Source organism: Corella eumyota, chromosome 5, assembly GCF_963082875.1.
Source record: "Corella eumyota chromosome 5, kaCorEumy4.1, whole genome shotgun sequence".
NCBI lineage: Eukaryota > Metazoa > Chordata > Ascidiacea > Phlebobranchia > Corellidae > Corella > Corella eumyota.
The window spans coordinates 6,895,861-6,923,198 of NC_137494.1; the positions used below are offsets into that span (position 1 = coordinate 6,895,861).

At 29.3% G+C, this 27,338-nt stretch overlaps 4 protein-coding genes across 4 annotated transcripts; 1 reads left to right on the forward strand and 3 right to left on the reverse strand.

The window, feature by feature from the left end:
* The first annotated feature begins 3,153 nt into the window (after positions 1-3,153).
* LOC145752614 (uncharacterized) lies at positions 3,154-6,637 on the forward strand. The gene is made up of 9 exons (XM_082568918.1): positions 3,154-3,382; positions 3,619-3,807; positions 4,133-4,240; positions 4,432-4,672; positions 4,908-4,966; positions 5,049-5,240; positions 5,453-5,557; positions 5,891-6,140; positions 6,435-6,637. Exons 1-9 carry the CDS (start codon positions 3,320-3,322, stop codon positions 6,536-6,538), a joined length of 1,311 nt encoding a protein of 436 aa, XP_082425044.1. The 5' UTR covers positions 3,154-3,319; the 3' UTR covers positions 6,539-6,637.
* A 1,209-nt stretch (positions 6,638-7,846) lies between these two features.
* On the reverse strand, positions 7,847-11,233 carry LOC145753053 (uncharacterized). The gene is made up of 9 exons (XM_082569438.1): positions 11,112-11,233; positions 10,447-10,647; positions 10,269-10,376; positions 9,877-10,117; positions 9,595-9,653; positions 9,315-9,506; positions 8,792-8,896; positions 8,433-8,682; positions 7,847-7,978 (listed from the first exon to the last, which is right to left on the reverse strand). The coding sequence occupies exons 1-9, from the start codon at positions 11,172-11,174 to the stop codon at positions 7,875-7,877; spliced, it is 1,323 nt and encodes a 440-aa protein (XP_082425564.1). The 5' UTR covers positions 11,175-11,233; the 3' UTR covers positions 7,847-7,874.
* Positions 11,234-11,827: 594 nt separating this feature from the next.
* Positions 11,828-14,031, reverse strand: LOC145753003 (tetraspanin-18B-like). Its single transcript, XM_082569381.1, has 6 exons — positions 13,858-14,031; positions 13,437-13,625; positions 12,879-13,040; positions 12,389-12,550; positions 12,176-12,247; positions 11,828-12,043 (listed from the first exon to the last, which is right to left on the reverse strand). Exons 1-6 carry the CDS (start codon positions 13,903-13,905, stop codon positions 11,996-11,998), a joined length of 681 nt encoding a protein of 226 aa, XP_082425507.1. The 5' UTR covers positions 13,906-14,031; the 3' UTR covers positions 11,828-11,995.
* Positions 14,032-14,451: 420 nt separating this feature from the next.
* On the reverse strand, positions 14,452-26,730 carry LOC145752169 (kinesin-like protein KIF12). The gene is made up of 17 exons (XM_082568395.1): positions 26,339-26,730; positions 25,986-26,042; positions 25,732-25,810; positions 25,382-25,469; positions 25,020-25,129; positions 23,450-23,608; positions 22,881-23,108; positions 22,447-22,591; positions 21,421-21,539; positions 19,243-19,331; positions 18,789-18,955; positions 18,566-18,657; positions 18,137-18,273; positions 16,477-16,636; positions 16,074-16,231; positions 15,391-15,785; positions 14,452-15,099 (listed from the first exon to the last, which is right to left on the reverse strand). Exons 1-17 carry the CDS (start codon positions 26,479-26,481, stop codon positions 14,978-14,980), a joined length of 2,448 nt encoding a protein of 815 aa, XP_082424521.1. The 5' UTR covers positions 26,482-26,730; the 3' UTR covers positions 14,452-14,977.
* Positions 26,731-27,338: the final 608 nt, after the last annotated feature.

Below are 27,338 nucleotides of genomic sequence, written 5' to 3' on the forward strand. Positions count from 1 at the left end.
AGCATTGTTCTTCTTGTCTTTTAATTTGTCGGTTGGTGTATTCGAAAAAAATACTGACCGATTAGTAAATATAGTTTTAAACGTAACTGAAGACTTAGAGCACCCAATTGTTAGCCCTATTTTAGACATTGACAGCCAACCTACCAAAGGTATCGAAAGAAGGTTCGTTGCTGCTTTGGAGGGTGGAATTCTAGAGCAACTTGGTGCAAACAAAATTTTAATTTCTAATATGGGTACTACGCATTCGGACTTTAGGAACATTGGCTTGTCATATATTACAACAGATTATAGCTTGAAAATAGCAAAAGAAAATAATTGTGAATACGTTGTTGCCACCACAACGACAAGCTATACTTTTTCGAGTCCCAATATTAAAGTGGTGAGGGAATTCAAATACGACGAATACGTGGACAAAATAACCGGAACTAAACCATTTAGTGGGTTAGTGGAAGAACCACATACACATGCAAAGGTACTTGCTTTGACTGTTAACCCACCAAAATTGTGATATGACTCAAAAGCAAAAATTAAACATATAAAAGTAATGCGATTTTTTATTTGATAATAAAACAGGTTAATTTGCTATATAGCGGTTTTTGTAATTTAAAATCCTACATTGCCGTGTTGAAGTTGGTTAATTATTTATTAGGGCTTGTTAAGTACGTTTATGTCATTTGAAAATCTTCTGTTTGGTTTACAAAATTCAACCGTTTGTAAACATGATTTAAGTAAGCATAATGTAACTGTGTTTATTTTGCTAATAAAACTAAAGTAAAAATAAAATTCTTGTGATGATTATTTCACATAAAGACCTTTAAACACTACATTTAATAATTGGCAATTAATTAAGTTTTTGTTGATAACTATTTGCAGACGCAATTTCCGGAACCTTAAATGATTTGTTTGACTGGTATGCATTAAATAAATAACTGACAGTTTATAGAGACAATTGCGAATATTTTGTGAAATATTTAACGGACAACAACATATCATTAGTGTAGATGTTTTGTAAGCTATACATTGACAAAATAAAATAGCAGTGTAAAAATGAATCAACATACAGCCCAAATGAACGACAGTTTTCTTGTTAGACGCTTAACTTTAAAAGATAGCGACCAAGTACTGAGTCTAATTAAAAACCACTACACCGATGAAGCCCCGATCCGAAGAATGTTAAAATGTGATCCTAATGAAATGTTTAAATTGGATAAAGAACGAGCTTTGTTTTACCTTACTTACAATTTGTCTATCGGAACGTTTTTGGAAGACTCTGGTCGTCTTATCTCCGCATGTTTACTTGTGATTGATAAATTAAAAAACCCATGCGTGTGTCCGATTTCAAGTATAAGTGAAGATCCTGTTTTGGGAATGGAAAATCGATTAGTAGATGTTTTAGAACACGATATTCTCAACCTGCTTGAAGCTACAAAGATATTGTACGCACACCAGGTTACTGTTGATAATGACTTTAGAAACCGAAAAATACTTCCTTTGAATCAAATCATCGATACTGCACAAACTGAGAACTGTGAATATGCGGCCTTTACTTCAACGACTGCTTTCTTGTCGAATTCGAAAAAATACAAAGTGGTAAAGGAAATAGAGTTTGCTGAATACACGGACGAATATACTGGACGTATGCCTTTCCGTGGCTTAGTAGAGAAACCACACACACATGCAAGAGTTTTAGTACTTCCCATTTCACGCTCGACAACCCTGTAGTTAAGTAATTTAGCTTTCTCATCACATCGTATTTCAGTAATTAAAAATCTTTAATATCTATTTTCATTTTTAGTTTTCACTTTTGTTTTTATTCGCGGACTTCACACAAAGATCTGGGTTTGAATTCCATGGGTGTCATGTGGTAACAAACTTAAAATTATTTAAGAAAAAAATATTAGACAAATGAGTAGATTAACGAGGTTTTAGAACGTTATGAAACGACTTACCTATAATTTAAAACAAATAAAACAGATTTTACCTAAAAATAAGGTTTATTAAAACAAATTAAAGCATGTCATTATGTCAAACTATATATCTACTACAATTCTGCAGTAAATAAAAGTGTATTTTGTATTTCTATTTACGTTTATAATTTGTCTTAACATAATTTGCAAAATTGTATAATCACATTTTTCTACCTCGTGAGTTATTCTGTAATAAAACATGTTTTGGCATTCGCTCCACTTGCATTCCTTATTGGTACATGATAAAAACTATCGACTTCTCGGAAAAGCACATTGATTATGACGTCATATTCCACAGCGCACTTATTATGACGTCATTGATTATTTTAATAAACATCAAGCTACAATTGAAAATATAATGCATATTTTATTTATATTTTTAGCCTTATGATGGGAAGGCAGACTTCGCGGCCTAAATGTGGAGATACGTTAGTTACCCAATGTGTTATTTTAAAATAGATAAAACTCGTGATCTTGTTTTTGTGGTTTTCTTTTTTAAGTTTTTATCCCATGACCAAAATGTTTTTTCAGTCATGTGATTTTTTTCTTTTTTTACCCTACTTCAGTCACGCAAAATGTTTTTTAGGTAATATTTGAAATTTTTAAGGGTAACAGTTTAATGTAACGCTTCACCAAATAACTGGCACTAGCTGCTTATTAAGTTATCGAAACTTTGGACATAAAAATAAAGTAATGTTCGTTACTTTTTTTTTCAGTTTTGGTTAATATAAGTTGTTTAAATTATAACTGATTGTAATTGCACGATTTGGTATTTGTTACAAACTACATTCTGCAATTGCAGTTTTCAGTGTTTAATTAATATACCTACAAAAATGGACTAAAACATTTTCTAACCACACGAAATAATATTACAATTATTGTTTTTAGATTTACGACGGGGCAAGTTCAAATAACAAAAATTAAAATTAAAATATGAAAGCCTTAAAACTATTATAATAAAATAAATAAAAAAAGTGTACCTTGATGGTCGATGCATTGGAAAAATATATTATATTACAAAAATAGACGCACGTGCGCTTGTTTTTGAGATATTTAATTTCATCTCTAGTACCACATTCCAAAATAGTTTTCGGTCGTGTAAATTTTTTGCTTCTCTTTTTTTCCTTTCGCAGTCATGCAACATATATTTTGCATGCTACAGAAAAAGAACTTCTGAGGGTACGGTTAAATGGAGCGCCCCACCAAAAAAAGACATAAGTCACTGTTTTGGTTCTTAAAATTACGTCAACCAAATGCTTCTTGCGTAGAACGTTTCTTTAAAAAAAACGAATATAATTTATATGTGTATTGGATAATATACTAAAAGTTTTTTATAACTTACCAAGTGCACTATGATGTCCTACATCGCAATTTTCTTTTTGATGGTTCTAATGGCAGAAAACAATACTGCTCAGGTGTGTATTTACTTCCTATAGGCTAATTTAAATAAGGCGTTTTAGGCCTACAGTTTATTATAGTTTTTTAGTAACTTACTCTTTAACATACTATCTTAATTTTTGTTTACTTGTAAGTAAAAATATTAGGGTGTTCAGAATTATTATGCTATTAAAATTACTAAAATGATTTGAGTATAAGTTTTAAGTAACGCACTAAATTTCTTTTTCAACTTTTTTGTTTGTGCCCAACTTAGCCTTCGCCAGAAGATAACATTGTTTCACTTACCAACGGTGGGGGAAGATGGACAATCCCTTTAAACTGTGAGACGAGTTGCAGTACAATAGAATGGCTGCCCGAACCAGAAGGATATATTACCTTTAATGTGCAAGGACCTTCAAGAGGATACATAGCGTTTGCCATATCAGAAAACACTAACATGGACGTGAGAGATTGTTTTTTTAAATGTTTCACTTCATGGCTAAATATGTAGGTTGTTTTTATTTCACGGTTACTAAATCACCAATTACTTCATGGTTTTAATAAAACGCGCAAAACTCTGAGTTTTTGACAAGTATTTATTTTTTAATAAGTTGACACATTTGGCCTTATTATATTAAAGTTTACATATTTCTATATAAGATTATGACTGTAATGATTACGAAATTATTCGCGAAAAGATTTGATTGTTTTAATGTCACCTTGCGAATGTTAATTAATTTGAAGTATCATTCAACAAATGTTTTTTTGGATCCTATTCATTTTTATAGGGTGGTGACGATTGCTATTACTGCGCTAGAGCATCTCCCACTTCAAGTGACGTCACCATAGTCTCAGCACAGTTGATTGGAGAAGTAGCGCCGGAAACCACTGGCTTAGTAAGTAGAATTCCATTTATAGTAAGAAATGGTTTTGGTTACAAGTTAAAATAAAAAAAAATTAAAGTGTTATTGGTGTTATTTAACAGTACAATTACCAATTATTTGTAGTAGCATACTCTTCTAATTATTTAGATTTTTGTGCTTACATTGCATCAAAACAGTAATAACATCATTATTGTTTTTTTTAGGCTGAAAACGGCAGTTTCTCTGAAATTAACAACAGAATGACCTGCATAATCATTCGACCAATTAGCGTGACGAAAAATGTCGCAGGGGCGGAGCAAACATGGAACGTGCAAACTAACTCGTACAACTTGTTATACGCAGAGGGCGACGTCACAAATAATGGTCTTTTGTTGAATCACATGACTACAAGAAGACATACCAACGGGGCATTTAACTTAAGTAGTAACGAAGACTACGCGACAAGTACAAAAGTAGTTTTGTCATTAATTGTTTGCTTATATACCATTTTTTTTAAAGTTCCCTTGTGTTATGGTGTCATTGGTAGGTTTAATTTTATTGAGCCAAAAAGTTAAATAAAAATGAATTTAATAAAAATGTATTCGGCAATGATTAGTTTTTAAATTTGTAATGTGGCCCCACTGTTAAATATTTAACTTTTTTAAGCAAATCAAAACATTTTATTTAAATATTATTTTAGATGAAACTACGACTATGGTAACAGAACCTTTAGTAACTACAACCATGGCACTAATCACGGTATGTATAATTTTATAATAACTTACTTAAGAAAGCATTGTATGCTAACTTGCCTTTAATATTTGTTAACAAAATATTACAGGTCAGTCCAGAAGACGACATTGTAGCAACATCAACAGGAGGCGGAATATGGAATCTTCCCTCAGAAGGAGATGTCAACAGATTTGTTTCATGGCGACCAAGAAATATTGATGGAGTGGATATGATTGAATTTACCTTAAATGCTCAAAATGTGGGGTATGCAGCTGTAGCTATTTCGTTGGACGAAGGCATGGTAAGTTAAATTACTTTTTTTGTATAATAGTAGTATTTTTTGTACCAGTGTTTTGTATATTTATACCTATGTAGAAGCATTCACTAATTTAGTTAATAAGAGAGTCCGAGAGTTCCATTTGTAACAGGTCAAAATTAGACCCAACGACTTTGAGACATTTTTAATATTGCACTTCAACATAATATAAAAGTATTTTCGGTGTATATATTAAGGGAAACGACGACTGTTACTACTGTAGAGTTGGGCCTGGAAATTCAGAAATTACATTTGTTTCTTGTTATCTGACAGGAGAGGTTCCACCCACAGTTGTGGGTCAAGTAAGTGTAAAATTTTGATAATAAAACTTATTTAAAATAAAAAAATTTGAGGTATAGTTATCAGGTAAAAGTACAACAAACTTTTTTTGTATTTTAATCAAAGTACAGGCACTAACTAAATTAAATGATTATTGCTTTTTTAACGCTCTAAAAGTTTTCTGAAAAGAAATATTACGAGAAATATTTCAAAAATTCTTGCACTAAAAAAGTTAAAAAATATGATTTCTAAGAGAGAAAATGGCTTTTTTATAAAAATCTTGCAGCATAAATTGTTAGAAACATTAAAGTGAATTTTGTATATATGTAATTGTTTTAACTTGCATTCTTTACAAGCTACCGAACGATCAAGTCGTTTCTTCAAGTATTATGGACAACGTTTTATCTTGCACATTCCTGCGACCCATCTCCGTCACCAAAAATGTCAACAACGTTCCAATGACATGGGATTTGGAAAGCACCAATTTTAACATTCTGTTTGCTGAGGGGACTGTTAACGCAGATGCTAGTATTGTTATCCACACCTACCGCCAACACACTCACGGTGCTTTCAGTCTTGTATCTAATGCTGGGTATAACCAACAAGGTAAGATATTGTTTTATTTTATGCTAACGATAGATCGTTTACAAAACAGACAAGTGTTGTTTTAAGCTTTGCCCAAACTACAAAAATAGATAAAAATTAAGTCGAGGGTAACGAATGTTACTGTACGACAGAAACGTCAAAAGAACGGAATCAGCATTGCAGATTAATTAATAAATACACATTTTTTATTCAATACTTAACTTAATTAAACTTATTTTGCAGTTACCAAGCTAATGTTTAGTAACAAAAAAATTAAAATTTTATAAATTATTAAAAAAAGGTTTTTCTTTATAGTTACCTCTAGACCCGTAACTACAACATCTGCAACATCAAAAATATCAGCTCCAACGATTCAATTTATTGTTTTAGTTGTTGTTTTTCTTATTGCTAACATATAGTTAACAAACATAACATTTTAACTCAATATTAAACTTGTAAAAATGCATTTGAAACCATTATATACTCGCGTAACTTAATATTAAATAAAAAAAGTACAATTACCTGGTTATAAATTAAAATTTATTTATTCTAGTTTACAGGCAAGCACTCGTGCGATAGTATGTGGACTGCAAAATAAAATTATTTTGTTTAATAAGTCAACGTAATTCTCGTATTTAATTTTACTCACTATGATAGGTAGGGGCTTTTCATATGGACATTTACAGTGTATTAAAAATCTAAGACATAATGTTAAAATATTTTTCAACATCTTAAAAAATTAAAAATAGACTTTGCATATTTTTTTCGCGCAATTCTTTACTCAGCAGAAACGCAAAATATATTAAACGTTGTTTTAAACATATTTCAAAAAATTGTGTAGTCGCAGGTTTTTTTAAATTATGTTGAAACTTTTCCAACTTGCAGAAGGATACCATTATTTTTTGAATTAGTGAAGTAGTTTTCGAAATATTAGACTTGAAGTAAATATTGTAAATAGGAAAAGTCCCTACGCCCGTGAGTCACGTGACGCACGACGTCATCGTCGTAAATTCATATTCTGGCAGACATATGAAAATATTCTTATTTTGCTCTTTCTAAGCCGTTTGTTGTACTTCTTTTAATTTTTTTTTGCAAAAAACAAACTTGGCATATAAAGCAGAATATAGCCGTATTATTTAAGGCATTTTTACTTTTAAAGTGATTTTAATTAAGTAGGGTGTTATACTAAAATTATACCAAAGGTTACAATAATATTTCTAAAATGGGACTGAAACGGCGGCTAATCTTTGCTTTAGGAAATGAATATTTTCAAAAGCTTTGGCACCAAAAAAATTATGATTTCGCGTAGAAGAACAACCCATACTAATCACAGAAACCAAGGTTTGTTAAGAAAACTTAGACATTTAACTATGGGAATAGCAAGGGAGATACACTGTAAATATCTAGTTATTACCGCAGTAACAGAGTATTATATTAAAAAGCCCACACCTATTATATAGTGAGTAAAATCAAATACGATGATAACGATGCATTGACTGGACCGCTGCATTTTGTGGGTAAGTTAACACACCCACATACCCATGCACGAGTGCTTGGCTATAAACTCGAATAAACTTAATTTATTCTTTAAATATAATCATTGTATGGAAACCTGATTTTGATTTATTTATTTTTATATCTTTAATTATTTTAAAATGATACACATGATATATATAATATGTATACCTTGATTTTCTAATTGCCTCTATACGAATACAATGCAAAACAAAATGTTTATTTTTTTAATCGTTTCAACTATATGTAGGCAATAAGAAGAACAACACTGCCAAATAAAAACTGGAACTTTGAGACCGATATTGTCGATGTTGCAGATGTTGTGGTTACAGGTGGAGACGTTACTATAAAAAAAATTGGTAATAAAAAATAAACTGAACAGTTTTCAGTTATTGTTTTTTAAACGACATCTTCAACAAAGCAAAGCGAAATATGTATTTTTTTAAAACGTCATCTAAACTTTTAGATCTTGATTAAGTTTCCCTAGTTTAAAATTTATACCATCCTTAACCGTATTGGTTTTCAGGTGTTACAGGAATAAGTGTGTTAATTTGTAGTTTATATGCAGTAAAGGCAGACATCAAACGATGTGAATTTAGTTGCCACACAAGAGCACTGTTACAACTAAATTACACCGTCTAGTCTCGTAGTGTGGTATATTATTCACAGTACGATTTTAGCCCCAAACCACACTTTTGTTATAGAGCCTGTACCACGCGGATAGCTTGAACACTTCATGTGGTCACACCTTTTTCAAGAAAAAAAAGAAAAGGTAATACAAAAACAAGGTAAACTTACCTTGTTGATTATAACCAGCATTAGACACAATGCTAAAAACACCATGAGTGTGTTTTCGGTAGCTGTGGATTTCAATACTAGCATCTGCGTTAACAGTGCCCTCAGCAAACAGAATATTAAAATTGGTGCTTCCCAAATCCCATGTCACTGGAACGTTGTTGACATTTTTGGTGACCGAGATCGGTCGCAGAAAAGTACAAGATAAAACGTTGTCCATAATACTTGAAGAGACGACTTGATCGTTCGGTAGCTTGTAACGAATACAAGTTAAAACAATTACATACAAACAAAACCAAGAAAAAGTAAAGGTTTTTTTGTTAACTTTTGCATTAATTTTATTGTGAAGAATTTACACTCACCTGACCTATAACCTTCGGTCGAACCTCCCCAATTAGATAACCAGATTCAACTGTAATCTCTGAATTTCCAGGGCCAACCCTACAGTAATAACAGTCGTCGTTCCCCTTTATTGATACAATTTTTTAAAAATTTTTTATGCATTATTAAAAAGGTAAGTCTAGATGTACTAAATATAGTTGGTAAAACAGGTAAACTTAAAACCCATAGATAATTATATTGGCCCTGGCTTGATTTTAACTCCTTTCATGTTGTATAGTAGCACAAAATATCCACATAATCGAAAAGTTAGTTACTGGACACAATGGTTAATGTAATCCCAATGCACCAAAGACTAAGTTGGCAATAAATTTTACTTTATGTTAAAGAGTTGACCATCTCACACCGAGAAGAAATAAATACCAAAATATAACAGTAAATACTTTTTGAAAAATTCGTCAACGTTTTTTAAAAAAAATGTTTAAGAAGAACATATGTTAAAAAATTTTAAATTATAACTAAGTAGCAAACGCAAAACTTATTTACCATGCCTTTGTCCAACGAAATAGCTACAGCTGCATACCCCACATTTTGAGAATTTAAGGTAAATTCAATCATATCAACTCCATCAATATTTCTTGGTCGCCATGAAACAAATCTGTTGACTTCTCCTTCTGAAGGAAGATTCCATATTCCGCCTCCTGTAGATGTTGCTACAATGTCGTCTTCTGGACTAACCTGTAATATTTTGTATATAAAAAATGTTGAAGTAAACAAAACCTATTAACATATTAAGTTGTCTTTGTTAATGTTTATATATACATACCGTCATTACATTCATGCTTGTTGGTAATGCCGGTTCAGTTACCATAGTTGTGGTTTCCTCTAAAACAATCAAAAAAATGTAAAATATTTTCCAACAGGGGAACATTAAACTAAAATTTAGAAAGCCCAGAAGTTTGATGTAATACCTAATTAAAGGTAATTTATGTCCAAAAGCCCTAAGCCGCTACGCTCAAAACTTTTGGAATATGTTTGCTAATTCAAATAAATTGCAAAACTAATTAATAGTAAAACAAACAATTGCTGACAAAAACAAGGTTAGAACCTGTTGGGTAGGCTTCGTTACTGCCTAAATCAAACGCCCCGTGAGTATGTTTTCTTGTTGTGAAATGATACAGTAAAGCACCGTTATCACTAATTTCACCTTCTGCATATAACAAATTGTATGCATCAGTTAGCACGTTCCATGTGTGTTCTGATCCTGAAATGTTTTTTGTCACGCTGATTGGTCGAACGATAATGCAGGTCATTCTTTTGTCCGTTTCAGAGAAACTGCTGTTTTCAGCCTTCGGGATAATATAAACAAAGCTAAAAGTATTTACAAGAAGCACAATACTACAAACCACTTTTGTAATAGAACAAACATATTTTATTGAAATTTTAATATAGTTTGTGAAGTGCAAAATTCTTTGATATCAAAAATAGAATCCTACTTACCAAACCACTCGTCTCCGGTACTACAAACCCAGTCAACTGTGCTGAGACTATGGTGACGTCATTTGAAGATTGAGATAATCTGGCACAGTAATAGCAATCGTCCCCACCCTATGTAAATAAATAAAACTCATAAAAGACATTTGTTAACTAATTATTTTAAAATTCTTTAAAAACATACCTCCATGTCTGTGTTTTCTGATATGGCAAACGATATGTATCCTCTTAAAGGTCCTTGCACAGTGAAGGTTATATAGCCTTCTGGTTCGAGCTGCCATTCTATTGTACTACAACTTGTCTCACAGTTTAAAGGTACTGTCCACCTTCCTCCACCGTTGGTAAGTGCTACAATGTTATCTTCCGGTGAAGGTGGCGCATCTTTCTATTTGTTAAACAACAAGTGTTTATTCTGCATTAAATCAGCCAGTGCATTTAAAACTTGGGTCTTGTTGAAGCACGTTCAAATAAAGTTAAAATAAAATATAACAAATAAACAGTACGTTTTTTATTTGTTAAAACTTTGGTTCCTAACTCTATATCTTAACCCTTTCAATAAACTTAAAGGCTAAATAATTTTAAGTTGAATACAGCTCTTTCCTTCACTTACATAGCACAAATGTTTAAACAGTATGCTATAGCTTGATCTACAGTACAGATGTGGTTAGCTATAGGCATAGGACGTTTAATTAAAATTGAAGAGAGCGAACCTGAGGCAGTTTGATACATAAAAATCCACATTTTAAGCAATCACGAAATACTATAGTTTTGAATAAAATGGTTTAAATAAGTAATTTTGTTCAAATGTGCCTTAATTAAAAAGGTAATAGCTAAAAAATACATACATACCTGGAGAATATCGTCGTGTGCTTTTGTAAAAACCAATAAACAAGTAAAAGCATATAACAACATCGCGTTAACTTTTTTTTTAATAATCTATTTAATGTACAAACAAACTACTTAGTTTTAATCTAAATAATTTTTTTGGGCGTTATTTTATATCCTTGCTGTTTAAATTGTTTTTCATGCCTAATAATTACAAATTGATGATATTGCTTTCTCTATCTTTAATTCTTATTTTTTGATTAAACGTTCTTTTTTTCTGCTGTCTTTTATATAGATCTTTTTTCCTACCTTAAAATAAAACTTTCAATTTATTACTTTTCTACTAATGACGTACTAAAACTACTGATAACGTGTTAAAACTATTTCATATTTAATTCATAGTTTATTACTGTGTTAATAAATATATGTTAAACTTTATTGATAAATAAATATTTTTACTATGTATGAACAATTAAGTCTGCTCTAACTTATATTAAGCTCCACAACATACGACAATCATTCAAAGTTTCAAATGATGTTTAAATACAACTTACTTTTACTTTTTCAATATGTATCAAGTTCTTTAATTTGGCGTTTTAAACCCAACAATTTAATATTGCTCGAGGGAAAGTCAATATGTTTATACAAGAATTCCTCTACCTTATTAAACCATAAATAATTGGTTTGTATTGGCTTATTAAACTGTTTTAAAATTGGAATTTTAGTAAAACTGCCAAATGTACCGTTTCATACCAAGCAATAAATGTAATAAACAAAAATCGAAATAAAAAATAAACACAAAATTAAACAAATTGTGTAAAATATCCGTCAATTGTTGAAACTGTAATTTTCGATTACTTCAGGATCTTTATTTGGTCTGCAACTTGTTTAATTTATTAAATGTGTTGTTACGGTATTTTCTGATACATGCAGACGATAAACACAACCGCACAAAGCTAAATAAAAATGTTTAAAATTTATGATATATAAAAATTAATTAGATTTTAATCTGGCAAACTAAGTTCTAATCAAAATTTTTTTTAATTAAATTTTAGTATAATTTATATCAAAACACTAATACAACCTACCTCGCATATTACACTTAGAATTGTAGTGCAGCCAAGAGCATAATAATATATTTCAAGCAGGTATTTGCACCCCTTAAACAAAAAAATTTACATTATGAAACAACTGTTGATAAAAATGACATACTAAGCCAAATTAGTTAAAATTAGATTTGTAAGTACTTTATTTAAAAGGACTATACTATATTTCTAACATGTAAGTTATAAGTTTGTTACCTTTTCGTATATTGTATTTTTCCTTCCAAGTTTGCATTCGTCTAGGTTAACAGGTTGCGAATCATCATTTAACACGCAGCAAGATGTCGGATAACCACCAGTTTCGTTGTAATAAAGAGTCGACTGCCAATCCCAGTATTTCACAAAGCCGCAACATTTTCCCTTAAGGTAAATATGATTTACTTTGTTAGATATTGTATAGCATATTACAGCTCGCTTTAACATTTTTAATAAGAACTAAAAAGTAATTTGAATACGGTAAAAAGTTTTCATGTTAATAAACATTATTTGTCATATGTTTGCGTATTATAATGTTAGCCTAAAAAATAAATTAAAAATAAAGAATATTTCTTTGATATCCTAAAATAACAAAAATTAAAAAAAAACTTAATTATTTAAAATTAAAAAACAAGCTTTGCTACTTTATAAAAACATGTAAGGTTAAACTTTATATATTTCTTTTATGTAATGCATAAAACTAAATACCTACATCTTTTTGAGCGTTGTCCCAGGCTATAGTTGACTTATTTGTAAAACCATACTCTTCCAGATATGTCGTTCGTAGAAGATCAGTTGACGAAACATAAAATAAATACAAGACTATACAACCTGCCACTTCCAAGATAATAACGATTAAGACAATGATAGAATACTGTAAATCAATATTAAAAATTTTACATTTTTAGTTTAGATTCCGTATGTTTTTAGATTTTAGAATTTTACATTTTAGTTTAGATTTCCCTATGTTTAGATTTTGAAAGACAATTTTTGCCACAAAATCTTTTATTTCTAATATAATTTGGCAAAGCAATGCGTATGTATTACCGCTTTACCCAAATCGTATAAAAAAAAGAGTTTTGTAATTCAGGCAAAATTAAAGTTAACCTACCCTAAGTAGTTTATTTTTTTTATTAATTTTGAGATATACACTTGTTACTTTAGTTATAACTTTTATTACACATTTCTTAACATATTAAATTTTATTGAATTTTTTTTATTTACCAATTTTATTCCATTTTAAAAATAAATTAAAAGTTAAATTCTTTACCGATACTACACCAGGTTTACTTTCAGCTGCACAAGCATAACAGCCTAAAAACGAAACCAACATGATAAGCACTCCGCTTGCAATAATGATATACACGCCTATGAACATTACATCGTTCATAAGAGCTTTTAATCCACTATTGCCAATCGCTGTCCATATTCCCAGACCAAGTATAATAGCCCCGCATAACTATAACAAATAAGTTATATTATATGTTAAACACAATTTTACGAAAATTATTTTAAATAAACTTTTTTTGATATATATATTTTTATTCTGAGTATAACATAGAATTATGGAAAACCGTAGTTACATGACTTAAGAAAAGTGTTCTATATTTAACACAATAGAATTTACAAACAAATGATTTAAAAAAAAAACTTTGTAATAATGTTAAATTTTTTTCATATAAGGTACTTACAAATATTACAAAATTAAAAATGAACACGGATTTTCGAAGACATCCCATTTTAACTTATTTTTATCAACTTTAAACTAATTACTACTAATACTTATAATTACAACTGATTACCTTGTATTCTACGCTGCTATTAGTTGCGCTTGTTAACCTTAACCTGTATTGAAAACGCCCAACGATAACAGTCGAAATGTATTTTATAGGTCTACATTTAGCTACAAGTCTTACGTTACGTTAATATAGCCTTGAGCTATATAGAATCTATCACATTATACCTACAAATATGTCGAAGCTTGCGTCATTTGAGGTTATTGATATGACTTAAAAGGATCGTATGTAAAAAATTAAATGTATATAATTTAGTAAGTACAACATGATTAGTCAAAAAAATGTTAAGTTATTAAACCGGTTAATCGTTCTTAGGTATAAATATTGGTTTAAACTTATGTTATTTGTGGCGTTTGTATTATTTGAGTTGTGGTATTTATATGATATCATAAAGTTTTCGTCATAAATAACTATTACTATTTATACAACACAAGTTTTAAGTTGTATAATAAAGAATTTTTTTTTGTAATTTTACAAGTTTGATTTAAAAAACAGGTTTTTATTTTATTTATCTGATGTAAAAATAAAACAATATTTTAAATATAAAAATATCAATTTAAAAAAAAAAAATTTAAACAAAACAACACAGTGATATTCCATAGTGCATTAATAAAATGTTATCCTCAAAAAAATTAAAATTCTGTTTTTTAGGATATAGCATATACATTTATGCCAAGTTTCGTTTCAGTGGAAAGTTTTCCAAATTTGCAATTTTTTTTTTTAATTTGCAATTTTTTTTTGTTCAATTTTTTTATTAATGATTGTTTAGAAACAGCCATGTTATTATCTTAAATGTGCACAAAACTATTATAAATTTAAACATAAAAAATAACACTTTTTATCATATCTAAATTCCAACTAACATAATCTAAAAAAATGGCTATTTTGCAATAAGCAGAAACGTATATAAACTTATTTTTGAACCGAAAAGTTAAAAACATAAAAAACTTGGAAGGCCACGTGGTTTTATAAACGTATATGACAAAGAATGACACCATTGTGACGTGTTAGTTGGTCACGTGGCCGCCATTTTCTTTTTGGTTGTGGATTGTGTGTTTAATTGTTTGTAAGAGTTTATTTCATCGTCTAAAGCACCGATCTCTTGTCGCATTCGGTTGTTCAGCTTACGAAGGGAAGCTTAAAAATAAAATATTTATTTAAATAAAAAGCTAGCATTTTCGAAATTTTGTAAAAACATAAGAGTAATGCAATTTAGTTTATTTTATTATTTTAACTAGTTTTAAGTTGTATGATTAGTGTGGCAATTTTGAATCCTTATAGACTTGATACAAACTTTTAAGTCTTAGCACAATTATTTACTTTGCAGTCTTGCTTAATAATGGTATGAAATTTGATAAAAAGCAGTAAAAATATAAAACAAAGGCCATGTTATGTAGTGAGGTTTATTTTTTTAATTTTTAAACTTACTTGCTGATAACTCTTTTGCCAAGGAATTTCGCGGAGTAATTTCTTGTGGTTTGTAAGCTTCGTCCGGAAGGGCGGCCAAATGCGAGTGATTCGAATTTGCTTGCGTTGCCTTAAACGGTTTTCCAAAACGAACCCGAAACCCTGGCGATATCCGGTGCCCACTAGCGGTATCGCGTAACGACGAAGCATGTCCACTAGGGGTCAGATCCTCTTCAGGGTGGTAGCTCAGGCCGTTTGGTTGGGCTATAAAACCGTTTCGCTGAGTTTGAAAATCGCGCATCGGAAAGTCTTTCATGATGTCACTATTGGGTTGTTGTGACGTAGGAGCTTTGTTGTTTGGTCGGTTAAAGACTTGACGACGTTGAAATTGGGATGCGTATGAGGTGGCTTTGATCCTGATTTTCGAAAATATATTTTAAAATTGAAATTTCTTAAAACAATTTACGTAATACAAATTAGTTTACCAAATTTTACCATTTTTGTTTAAATATATCTAATTTTTTATTTATGTGATTATACATAATAAGTGTTGTATCAATTCTAAATACAATACTAAGGCTCTACTAATTTAAAAAAAATGTAAACAAAAAAGGACAGTTGACAAGCGGGTTGCAATGCAGCATTTAAAATTAAACAATGTGTAACAAATACTTGTAGTGCTAATATATTGTACAATGACTTACCATTTTGCTGGTGGGCCGTTGCCTCTTGGTGCATTTCTATTGGAAATTACTCCTTTTCTGGTTACTTGATGATGGCCACGTAAGGGCGGTAAAGTGCCGTTCGGAGGCGTAGAATTCCAAGCTAACATTGGAGCGCCTCCGTTTACTTGTTGGTTTGACTAAAATAAATTTTCAAAAACTTGTTTAATTACGTTGTAGATATAGACAACTTTTTTCAAATTAAATAATTTTTTGTTAAATTATGTAAAAACTTATTTCTAAACTAAGGAAAAATTAAAAAGAATTTAAAAATGTTAAATTAAGTTAAAAATTAATTTAAAGTTTTAAAACTAATTTCTGAAATATTTACCATTTTTTTACGAATTAAAAACATGTTTTAGCTTTAAAAGAGATTTTAACTTACGAATTGTTGCTGTTGTTGATAAGGTTGTTTATACATTTGGTGATTGTGTATTAAAGATGTGAGAGACGAACTTGCGGTACGAAAAGACTGCAGCGATCTTCCTGAATTTGTTCGACTAAAAAAGACCGACGAACTATAGGAAGGACTCGACATCATAAGCCTAGGTTAAATTATAATCAGGTTTTAAGTAAGATTATTACCCTATTTTTTAATAAATCTAAGCATAAAACAGTTAAAGTTTTATCAAATTATACTTAAAAATAAAATAAGCTAAAACCTTTCAAATTAAATTTTACTTTTAAGTTATCTGCAAACTGGAAAAATCTTTTACAATTTTGCATACTTTCTAATAAATTACCTTAAAACATTTCTTACATAAGATTAAACTAAGTACTTTCGTAAATTTTTAAGCACTAAACTTTTCTTAATACACGCTTCTACATAATAACTGGCGGTAAATAAACTACCTATTGTCAATCCAAGTGTTAAGAATTTGCGATACATTGTATTGCCAATTAGTACACCCTATCAAGCGATATTAATTTCACTGTATGACTTCAAACAGCAAACACACTTACATTAAAAGTAGAAATCTTAGTATAAAAAAATATAAATCATATCACTGAGATAAGCATGTAAGATTACGTCTTTTTTCGTCTTGTGTTTCTCTTTTATCATCGGTCAAAAAAACATAAATGTTAAAAATTGGAGTTTTTGACATATCAAAAAATTGTTAGACAATGGTAATTTGATATTTCGGTCGTGTGAGTAGAGAATTCTATGAATTGAACCAGATCGAAAGATTAAATTAAGTAAAGTCCAGACATGGCACCTAAATAAACATAACATGGACAAACATGGGACTATGATATGAAAGTCTGTTGGGTTCGAAATTAAAATATGCGACTTATTATAATATAAAAAATATACATAATCTAATGAGTATTATAAAAGTTCAAAAACATTACTAAAGTTAGTTAAATATTAATAACATATTTTATTCAAACTTAAACATTGATTAAACATATTAAATAAATTATATATATTTATTCAAATGAACTGTATATTCAACAAATAAAATGTAGTCAGATTAAACTCCGCTTTACCTATTTTAGCAACAAATCAACAAACAAACAACAAAATACCAACTTAACATTAAAGTCAATCAGGAACTCAGTAGACTATGTGGCTACAAGAGTTAAATTCTATTTAAAACTATAAGCTGAAGTAAAGCTATAAAAATACTTTCAGATCAAAATGTAAACCGTGTTGCAATGTATTTGAACCGTAGCTGACTTACAAGTATTATATTATGTATAGCCCACCACGTTTCAATAACAACATTACCTTTGTATTGCTCTCCCGCCAAGAAACCAGGTTTGTTATATGTGTGTTATATTATATCGTATTAGGCTATTTCTGGCCTGTTTCTGTAATCTTTGGTTTAGAACAATGTACTGTCTACTCTTGGTTGCAATTTAATGTGAACATGAACCAAGTAAATAGTTTAACTTATATGGTTTGGTAAATTATTTAAGCAGCTTATATCGAATTTTTGCAAATATGGCTACGGTAACAATTAAAAGTAAAGTTTAAACAAAGTAAATATTAAAATTTTTCCAGCATCAAATTTTACAGGACTACAAAATTATCGGAATACCTGCTTAGATCTTCAAGTTTTCTTGTTAGTTTGTCGTTTTCTCTTGAAATGATTTTGTGTTCTCGCTCATCGAAACTATGCTGAGTCAGCAAAGAATGATTCTCGTTTCGTAGAGCTTCATTTTCAACCATGTATTCCTAACAATTTCACCATATTTAGTTAGTATGTTTATTTCTCTGTTTCTATATTGCATCAGAGCTTTGTTTATTCAAAAAAAGCTAGTTAGTTATATTCCAATTACAGGATTTAGTTAAAGCTTTGAAGTACATATCACAAGGCAATAAAACAACCAAAATAGTTGTCAAATCAACAACATACGAAACTAGCAGAAGTGCCACCATAGAAATTAATTTAAAATGAATGATTGTAAATACTGCATTTCAATAAAATAAAAACATATTCGTAAAATAATTTCATAAAAGTGTGCACCTGTAGCATTCCATATAAACTGTTGTCATCAGGAGATTGTTCTTGATTTGATTGATTAGAATTTGGTTTGATAGCTGGTAACACTGCTGGCGCTAGGCATAAGTAAAAATTTTAATTAAAAAAATTTAAAATATCATATAAAGGTAATATTTAAAAGAAAATTAAAATTAAAGGCTTTAATTACAAATTGCAATAAAGATAATTCTGACATTTTGTTTCTTACATCGGTTTTTAAATCCGTCTGCTGTATTCGGAAGCGGAAATCGGGGTTTTTCCCGTTGGGGAAATTCCAACTGTTCCCGCAAAAATCGATTTTCGTGTCTGAGAAGGTTCATTTCTTTTTGAAGTTTTAAAATGAGTTCTTCTCTTGGATCGATACGAACCACTGGCCTAGATACAAACAACGATAGATTAAGGATGTGATTGACAAGTTTAAAATTTAATTTTGATGTCAAGTTCTGTATGTTCGAAAAAAAATCACATTTTAATAAGTTTTTAGGTAAGAAAAAAAAAGTTATAAAACATATATCTTTATTTAATAATGACTATAAAACATGAAAGTTTAATTTAAACTGTCTTCTGATAAATTTTAATTTAAAAAATAAATTTATTGGAGCATATTGTTAAAAAAATTATTTTGTTGAAACAATCTTGTCTTTGCAAAAAGTTTGACTTACTTATTTTTAATTTTTCGAGCTCTTTTTGCGTATCTGAGTGTGTTTAAAGTTTCTGACAAGTTGTAGTTAGATGGTGAAACACAAGCAATCTAGAAACACAAAAAAATAAAATTTTGAATTTAAATAATTCTTAGGAATTCTGAAATAGTCTTGGTATCTTGTTTTTTTTTAATTTTTAATGTTAAACCATGACGTAATTATTGTAATGACGTCACAAAAATTCGCCACCTCGTCGATAAGATCGTGACAACCACACCAACAACCAATATCAATTTCAATCTCATTTTCCTCGTCCGTATCAAATTCACTAATCATTATAATTTATTTTTGACTTTTACAAATCGAATAGATTAATATGCCTAATGGGACCCCTGTTATAAAAAATTTCTATACATAAGGTATTCTTTTAAAAAAAAAATTTAAACACCAATTTATTTGTTTTAAAAACCTGCCATGAGATATTAAATTGTATAATCTAAATACAAAAATACTTAAACATAATCCTAAAAGATTTTTTTAGTGAATGCTTATGTTTAAATTGCATTTTGCTACACAAAAGTAAACTTTAAAAGTGATATATTCTAAACTTAACTATTTTAATCAATTTTTCTTTTAACGAATTAAATTTCTTTTTATTTTAACCAATCACAATTCTGCAAACCTTTCAAGGCATAATTTGTTTTAAACACCTTTTTTCTCTGCAGATAACACGTTTTGTATGTAACTTTCGCTAAGCTGATATAGCAAAACATAAGTGACAAGTTAAGTGTTAGTAAATGCTGAACAAAAAAAAGACCGCTGCTTATAAGTGTCCAGTCAATTATTTTCTGAACGCACGTGCTTCTAATAAGTACAACATGACAAGTAGTCTCAAATGCAAATAGGCCTGACTTTGAAGTGAAATTTTGTCTAATAAAGTATTTAAAAATAGAGCTTATTGCCATATTAAAGCACCAAAAATGTAAACAGTATTTTGTTGAAGTGGCATAAGCTCTTATTGTATACTGTCCACTAAAACAACAAATCTATGATCTAGGGTGAGCTTAACAATGCAAAATGATCAAAAGCTGGCACTTTAAACTTAGCTTTTTATCGTGAGAATTTGTAGGGTTTATCTAAAATTTTAAAGTTAAAAATATATTGTGATTAATTAACAAATCCAGTATCAAAATTTTCTTTTGAGTTTTGTTATTTTTATCCTATATAAAGTTTAAAAGAAGTTGATTTTGGTATCTATATAAATTATACTGTAGTTTTTTTAAATAACGAAATAACTATTGTCTTATTTTTTTATCACTGCCTATGATTTATTATAATACCAAATACTTTATTTTTAATCTACTTCTAAAAACAACTTTTATGGTTATTCTATTTTTGCAATATCATGCCGTATTCTATAATACATCCTATTTAACAACCAATAATTTCTATTTTCTACTACCTTTATATAGCTAAAGTCAATATTTGAAAATCGTAAGATTTTTTGTGCTTAATCGATTTACAACCGGATTTAAAAAAAAGATTTCAAAATTTAAATGAAACCGAACTGTAAAAGCTAACACTAAAAATATAACACACGCTAAATAGAAAAAAAAATTAAATCAAAATTTTAAAATCAATGTTTTTTGGTTTCATTTGCTATTAAGCTAAAATTAATTATTAACGAAATGTTTGCGCGGCTATTTACTGAAAGTAACGAATTTAAAATAGAAAAAATCTGTTCCAAGGAAAATAAAAATACCCACTCAGTGTTTACAGTAGAAGCATACTAACGTTAACTCTTAACCTGCGACTTATAGCTTAAATTAAGGCGTGCAGTGTTTAAGAGGTTACGGCCTGATGTTTTCTTATTAAACTCCTAAGAACTATTAATTGTTTGAAACAAAAGTCTAAAACTGCAAATTAACTAAAGTTGAGTAAGTGTAACGATTTTAAAACAAGTTTACCCATATTAAATACCCACAAAAAATTTTAAATTACTTTTTAACACTCCAAAATATTCCGTCCCCCAAAAAAAATTAAGAATTAACCCCTCCTTAATTTTTATATTTAAATGATGTTATTTTATGTTTAAAAAATAAATGTGGAGGTTTATGTTAACAATATAAACGTAAAAGTCTTAAATTTATTTTATTAAAAGAATAAATTTGATTCAAAATTTAACAAAAATTATCTTACCATTAATGTTACTCCAGATCCACCTAATCCATCAGCTAACAACTTGGTTAACTTGCTGTCTCTAAACGGAATATGTCCAGTTCGTTTTTTCGGATCACTTAACGCTGATATACAGTTTCCTAATCATATTTAATTAAAATTGTTTAAACATAATAAATTATTTAATTAAAAGTATAAAATTTAGTAATAAATAAACCACGATACAATAAAAAGTTGGTTTAAATGGTCACTAAATATCGCTTCATTTTAAAACATAAGGTCTGGAGTTTGACTCCCACCGCTGGCTTGTCACAGCGTTCCTGATTGTTACGGTAGCTTTTCGACGCGTATATATTTTAAATATAAAAAAAACAGTTTTAACTTTAAAATTAATAAAAAAATGGTAAAAATTATTATTTTTACACACTCCAAAAATTAAAATCTATTTTTAACTAAAAAAAATTATTTTTATACATAATATCCATTTTTTTAAATTACAACTGAACTAAAATATTGCGACTCCTAATTTAATTAACGAATTTACAAAGGAAATTCTTATGATTTAATAAAATTTTAAACAAAGAGAAATAATAACAAAATCGTCTTTCAGATGTAACGACATTTTCTTAAGTGGATACAATAGGGTATAGTGACGACACGCAATAAGCTGTGTTACGTAATCAGAACATCGGGCCCTTGAGTAGTTAAGAGAAAATATATTCCACCCGAAAATGACTTTTCTGATAAATTTGGCTATTACGAAATAATAAACTAATAAATATACCTAAGCTAATTTTATACAATGTAATTAGTAGACAATATAGAAGTAATTATGTCCAATTTATAGGCGTTCAAAATATATAAAATTCAGGTTTTTGTGCTCGGGTAAATTATCGCGAGCAACTCATAGTTAAAAGTTGCAACCACGTTACGATAACTAGAATGTCGACCGTACAGCGGGCTATCGACTAGTGTACAACAAAAGCATAGATCTAATTACTAAGTTAAAAATAAAAAATCCAAATAATTTGAAAGTTTGCCACTTACCAAGCGTAAGCAGACTTCGGTTAATATTTGTAGCTTCGATCAGTGTGTCTCCGGTCGACCCAGTTTCTTTTACTTTTTCGCTACCAGCTAAATCGACGAACGACACCTTACCATGCTTAGTAATGGATAGAGAATCCTCGCCGGCCTAATTAAACAGAATCAAAAAATGTTAAATAGTAGTTATACCAATATATGTTAGACTGATATTATTATTTATTATAAAATATTAACTTTTGGTTATTAATATATAACATGTTCCAATATAATTTTAATTTTATAACTTTGTAAATTAACTAACGTGTAAATAATATTCTTAGTTTAAGCAAGACTTGTGTGGTGATAAAAACATTATGTGATACTTTAGAATATTTAATGCTTTAGAAAATGCACAAATAACGTAAATAAATTTGTCAAAACCGCAAAAAAATCCTTACCATATCACTATCTAAGTAAACGGTCAATATGCTGTGACTTCTGCTTGAATGCTCGTTCATATTGTGTTCAGCAACTGCTCTGTTTTTCATACCATCCTCCAACACGCACAGCAGGTCTTCCAGCGTCTCTATCTCTCTAACGAATAAGTTTTCAACGTAGAAACCGAGGGCTTTCGACCATCGCACTTGTACAGCTTCGTAAGCTGACGGATTAAGTAAATCTTGTACCTAAATTTTGTGCCATGTTTATTGAAAGCAAAAATATTAATTCAACTTACTTTTGTAGTTTACGAATTGTCAATTATATAATACTAAAAAGCAAATATCAACAATTTGTTTAATTAAAGCATAGCAGGTGTTAGTGTGAATAAAAACTGCCTTATATTAAAATAATGTGATCAACCTATTTTACACAAAGCTCAAAATGAAGTTTAGAAAATTCTGCAAAAGTTGGGTGTTTTATCTTTTGGCAAAAAATTGATCACAAAATTTTTTTTTATTTTATAAATACAATAAAAACATGTAAAATGTTGGATATACAAGTTTGTTTGTTTTAAGATCGACCTTACCTGCTCATTATAAATTTCCAAATACGAAGCCTTAATCGCATAAACTTTTTCTTCTTCGGTGTTAATATGTTTCATCAGGTAATCGAAACTAAATTGTATCAACCCAAAACAATCGCTATCTCTCAACGACTTTTCTTGGGTCAACTTTGAATCCAATTCCTGAAAAACAAAAATATTTTATCAAGAAAAGAATTAAGATTTTTTATTTTGTAAGTAAATTAAAACTAAAGCGTAATTGCGTTAAAATTTGGATTTCTTTGGAAGGCCTTTAAAAGCGTGTGAAACCTTTACAAGCGACTCCAATGTTATTGATAGCTAGAATGTAACAAGCTAACGTTCAAAAAACTCGCTACAAAACACCATTCATCGATTACTATCAAAATCAAAGACAAAAATAACAAATCAACTTTAAAACTACAATCTTGGTGTTAAATATCACAAACAAATAGTAAAGTTGTCTTTGTTAAAATTCGACGATCACCAGCAAAATGTTTACCAGCACAACTTAGAACAAAGAAACAATGAATCTTTTTGATAGTAAACAATTTGGTGGGCTCAAAATTATGACGTCACAAAGAGGTTGATTGTTTATTGTGACGCGTGTTCGAAATATTTTGATCAATGGGAAAAAAATTCATGGGAAAAATATTTTGCGACATCAAAATTCAATTAAAGCGAGTTTAAAATTTATTCGCCAAAATAGGATTTTTTGATTTATTTAACAAATTATTATCAAAAATATTTCATTAAAAAAAATTATGAAAAAATATTTGTGGATTATTTTTCTCTCAAGTGCTTTTCAGTTTAAAAAATAAATAAGAAATCATATTTTAGAGATAGCTTAGCGCCGAGTTATTAAATTTAATTTAACACAGAAAAACCCGCTGTTCAAATAATATGTAATATCCTCCTATTTATTGGATTTACTTGCCGTAAAAATTTTTTAATAAAACTCGAAACCTAAATAAACAAATTACAAATACCTAAAAACCAAGAAACCAATAGCAACCAAATTATTTTGTCAAGGGAGTAAATGTTTTTCACTTGTTTATCGAAGTTAAGCAAATTAAATTCTTCCACGCAAAACAACAATAACCTGTATTTAATTTAAAATATATATATTTTTTTCTTATATTTTAAAAGTTTATTTCTTGTCAAAACTGTAGTGACAACATAAATAAAAGTCACAAAAATTTGACACCTATGTCAAACCAAAGTTTGCTTATCAAACCAAGGTTTAATTACATTATATTGACAAGCAAATAAAACAATAATTAATTACTGGCGTCTTTGTTTGTTTAATAAAAAGAAAAGCTAGGGCCCTTTTTTACATACTTAACTATTTCACTATACTATTACTATCAATTTATTAACAAATTTAAAACGAAAAATTTATACAGCTATGAAGGCTCGTATTTCATCATTATTCTATTTAGATTTTCATATACGTTAAAATATCAATGGAAATAAGGTTTAAAACCTAATAAATCACGTTTTATTTAAAAAAAATAAAATTAAAAAAAATTAAGTATGAGAATCAAATTTACTAAACTAAAAAAGAAAAACTTACTGGCGTAACTGGTCCAGTCATTGTGTAGGTTTTCCCTGAACCTGTTTGACCAAAGGCAAATGCCGTACAAGCATATCCGTCCAATGCCATGTTCAGTAAATGTTGCATTCCTATTTAACAAAACTCTTATTAGTTTAAATCAGAATAAACACAACACATAAACCTTTACTGCGTAAAATGTTATATTATATGTTTGATTATGGATTGAAAAAAGCACAAGAAAAGTTTTCGACTTGAAATGAAATCTGATAATTCAAAACATATATTATATATAAATATTGACAGCATATTTTTTGATTTAAGTAATTACGTTAAGTCTAATGTAAATTTGTTTTATTATATTATCAAATATGTATATTTACCGCAGTTTTCAAATAATTGGGATTGAGAACATCCAGGTTGAAAGATGCCGTGGAACGAAAAAGATTTTGTGTTCCCCTGATTTTCAAGCTGTAAAACATTAATTCTTTACAACAACATGCTAACAATATTTGATATACACATCACTTAATTCAGTTTGTAAAATAATATTTATTACATTTTATAAATTTAAATAAGTGATAATAAATAATATTAAGATAGACCAAATGTTAATTTCACCTACTCGTGATTTCTATAATTTCAATAATCAAAATGTGGCCAGCACACATTTAACAATTTTTTTTACAGATAGCACCTTTTTAGCTGTCAAGTTAAAAACAAATTTTTTTACCCAAATTGCTCCATTTCCAGGATATTGGGCAACTTCTTGGTCTCTTCTTTCTGTTTCTTGTGGATTTAATGGCCGAACTCTAAAATTATAAAAAATTCATAAATTATTGACATTTTAATAAGGGTAAAATAATTTTTTTTTCCATTTAACAATTATTAAAAATGAAATGTTCATTGACTTGTATGCAGAAAACATAAAATTTAAGCTTGAGTCTATATACCTTCAACCAAAACACAAAGGTAAATAAAAAATACCTTGCCACAACATGGACATTGCATCCTTCCGATTCAGAGTCCACTGAAGATGGTCCTCTGCAAAAAATTAAGCAATGTTGCAATAATTTTAAGATAAACAAGAACATAAAACTTAAACAATCAAGCTTTATAAATCAAATCATTTTATAACTTGTACTTTTAAAATCAAATGCAACATAAAAATCCAATAAAGTAAGAAGAAATTTGAATTTAGTTATTGAGCAATAAACACTTTATACAAACGGCAATCAGTGGTAATTAAATGCGAAACCTGTGGTCTCAGTTTGCCATTAAGTTGCCATAACATTTGTGCAAATTCTACATCACAGAATTAATAGTTTACAAAAACTTACTTTGATTCCATCAGAGAAAATCGATTTTCTGCTGGTTCTTCTACCGGTTTTTCGTCAACTTTAACATTTTCGTCGTTCCCTTCATCAGGTGAAACCTTTGCGTTGTCGTCTGGCGAATTGTCGTCCGCTAATTCCCCTTTCATTGTGAAGTCACGTGGGCAAGTATATAGGCTTTTCGACTTAGTTGTTTATTAACTATGGTAATCTGTTTTTACCATTTCTGTGGAAACACAGAGCTTATGTAAATTATGCCACATCTGTATACGTTTTTTACAACTAAACTTCGTCTGCGGTTTAAGTAGTGTCTAAGTTAGGCAAGAATTAACTGAACAAGGCAAATACCAAATTGAAATTTTTCTATTTCCTTTATTTGATTTTTGTTTAATGTCGCAATACGCATAAAACAAACTTGCGGTACAAAAGACCTCTTGTTAAACACCGTGAATTCTAATTCTTCTTCCTACTGTCGTTTTGTTTACATTTTAATATTTAAACTTAAGCGCTTTGTCTTTTTATTACGCGGTTAAGTGACTGCTTGCTGTGCGACGTGGTCACAAAGCAAACATATTTAAAGGCGTTAGGACTAATACTTTACTAATAATACGATAAGCATTGCAAAAGCTAAACCAACATCTTATTTAATATTCGGTGTATTAGTCATATAGAACTTTACAGAAAACAATAAACTACACGACACTTTTAGACCCTTGTTGCCCGGTTTGTTTGTTCACAAGTTTATGATTAAATCTGCCTGACCAGACACGTCCTAACTAGAGTAAATAGACAACTAAATTATTAGTGGTTGAATAACATAAAAATGTTTGCACATACACTTTATCTAACTGCTAGTAGTAACAAGCAAGAATGCTATCTTTATTCTTACATAAGTTTTATATATAAGCCTATGATGCTCCCCAGCTTCTTTCTAACCAATATTGATAAGTCAGCAAGTTTATTTTTTACCTTGTGAATTATTACCAATATCTTGTTTTATTTTACA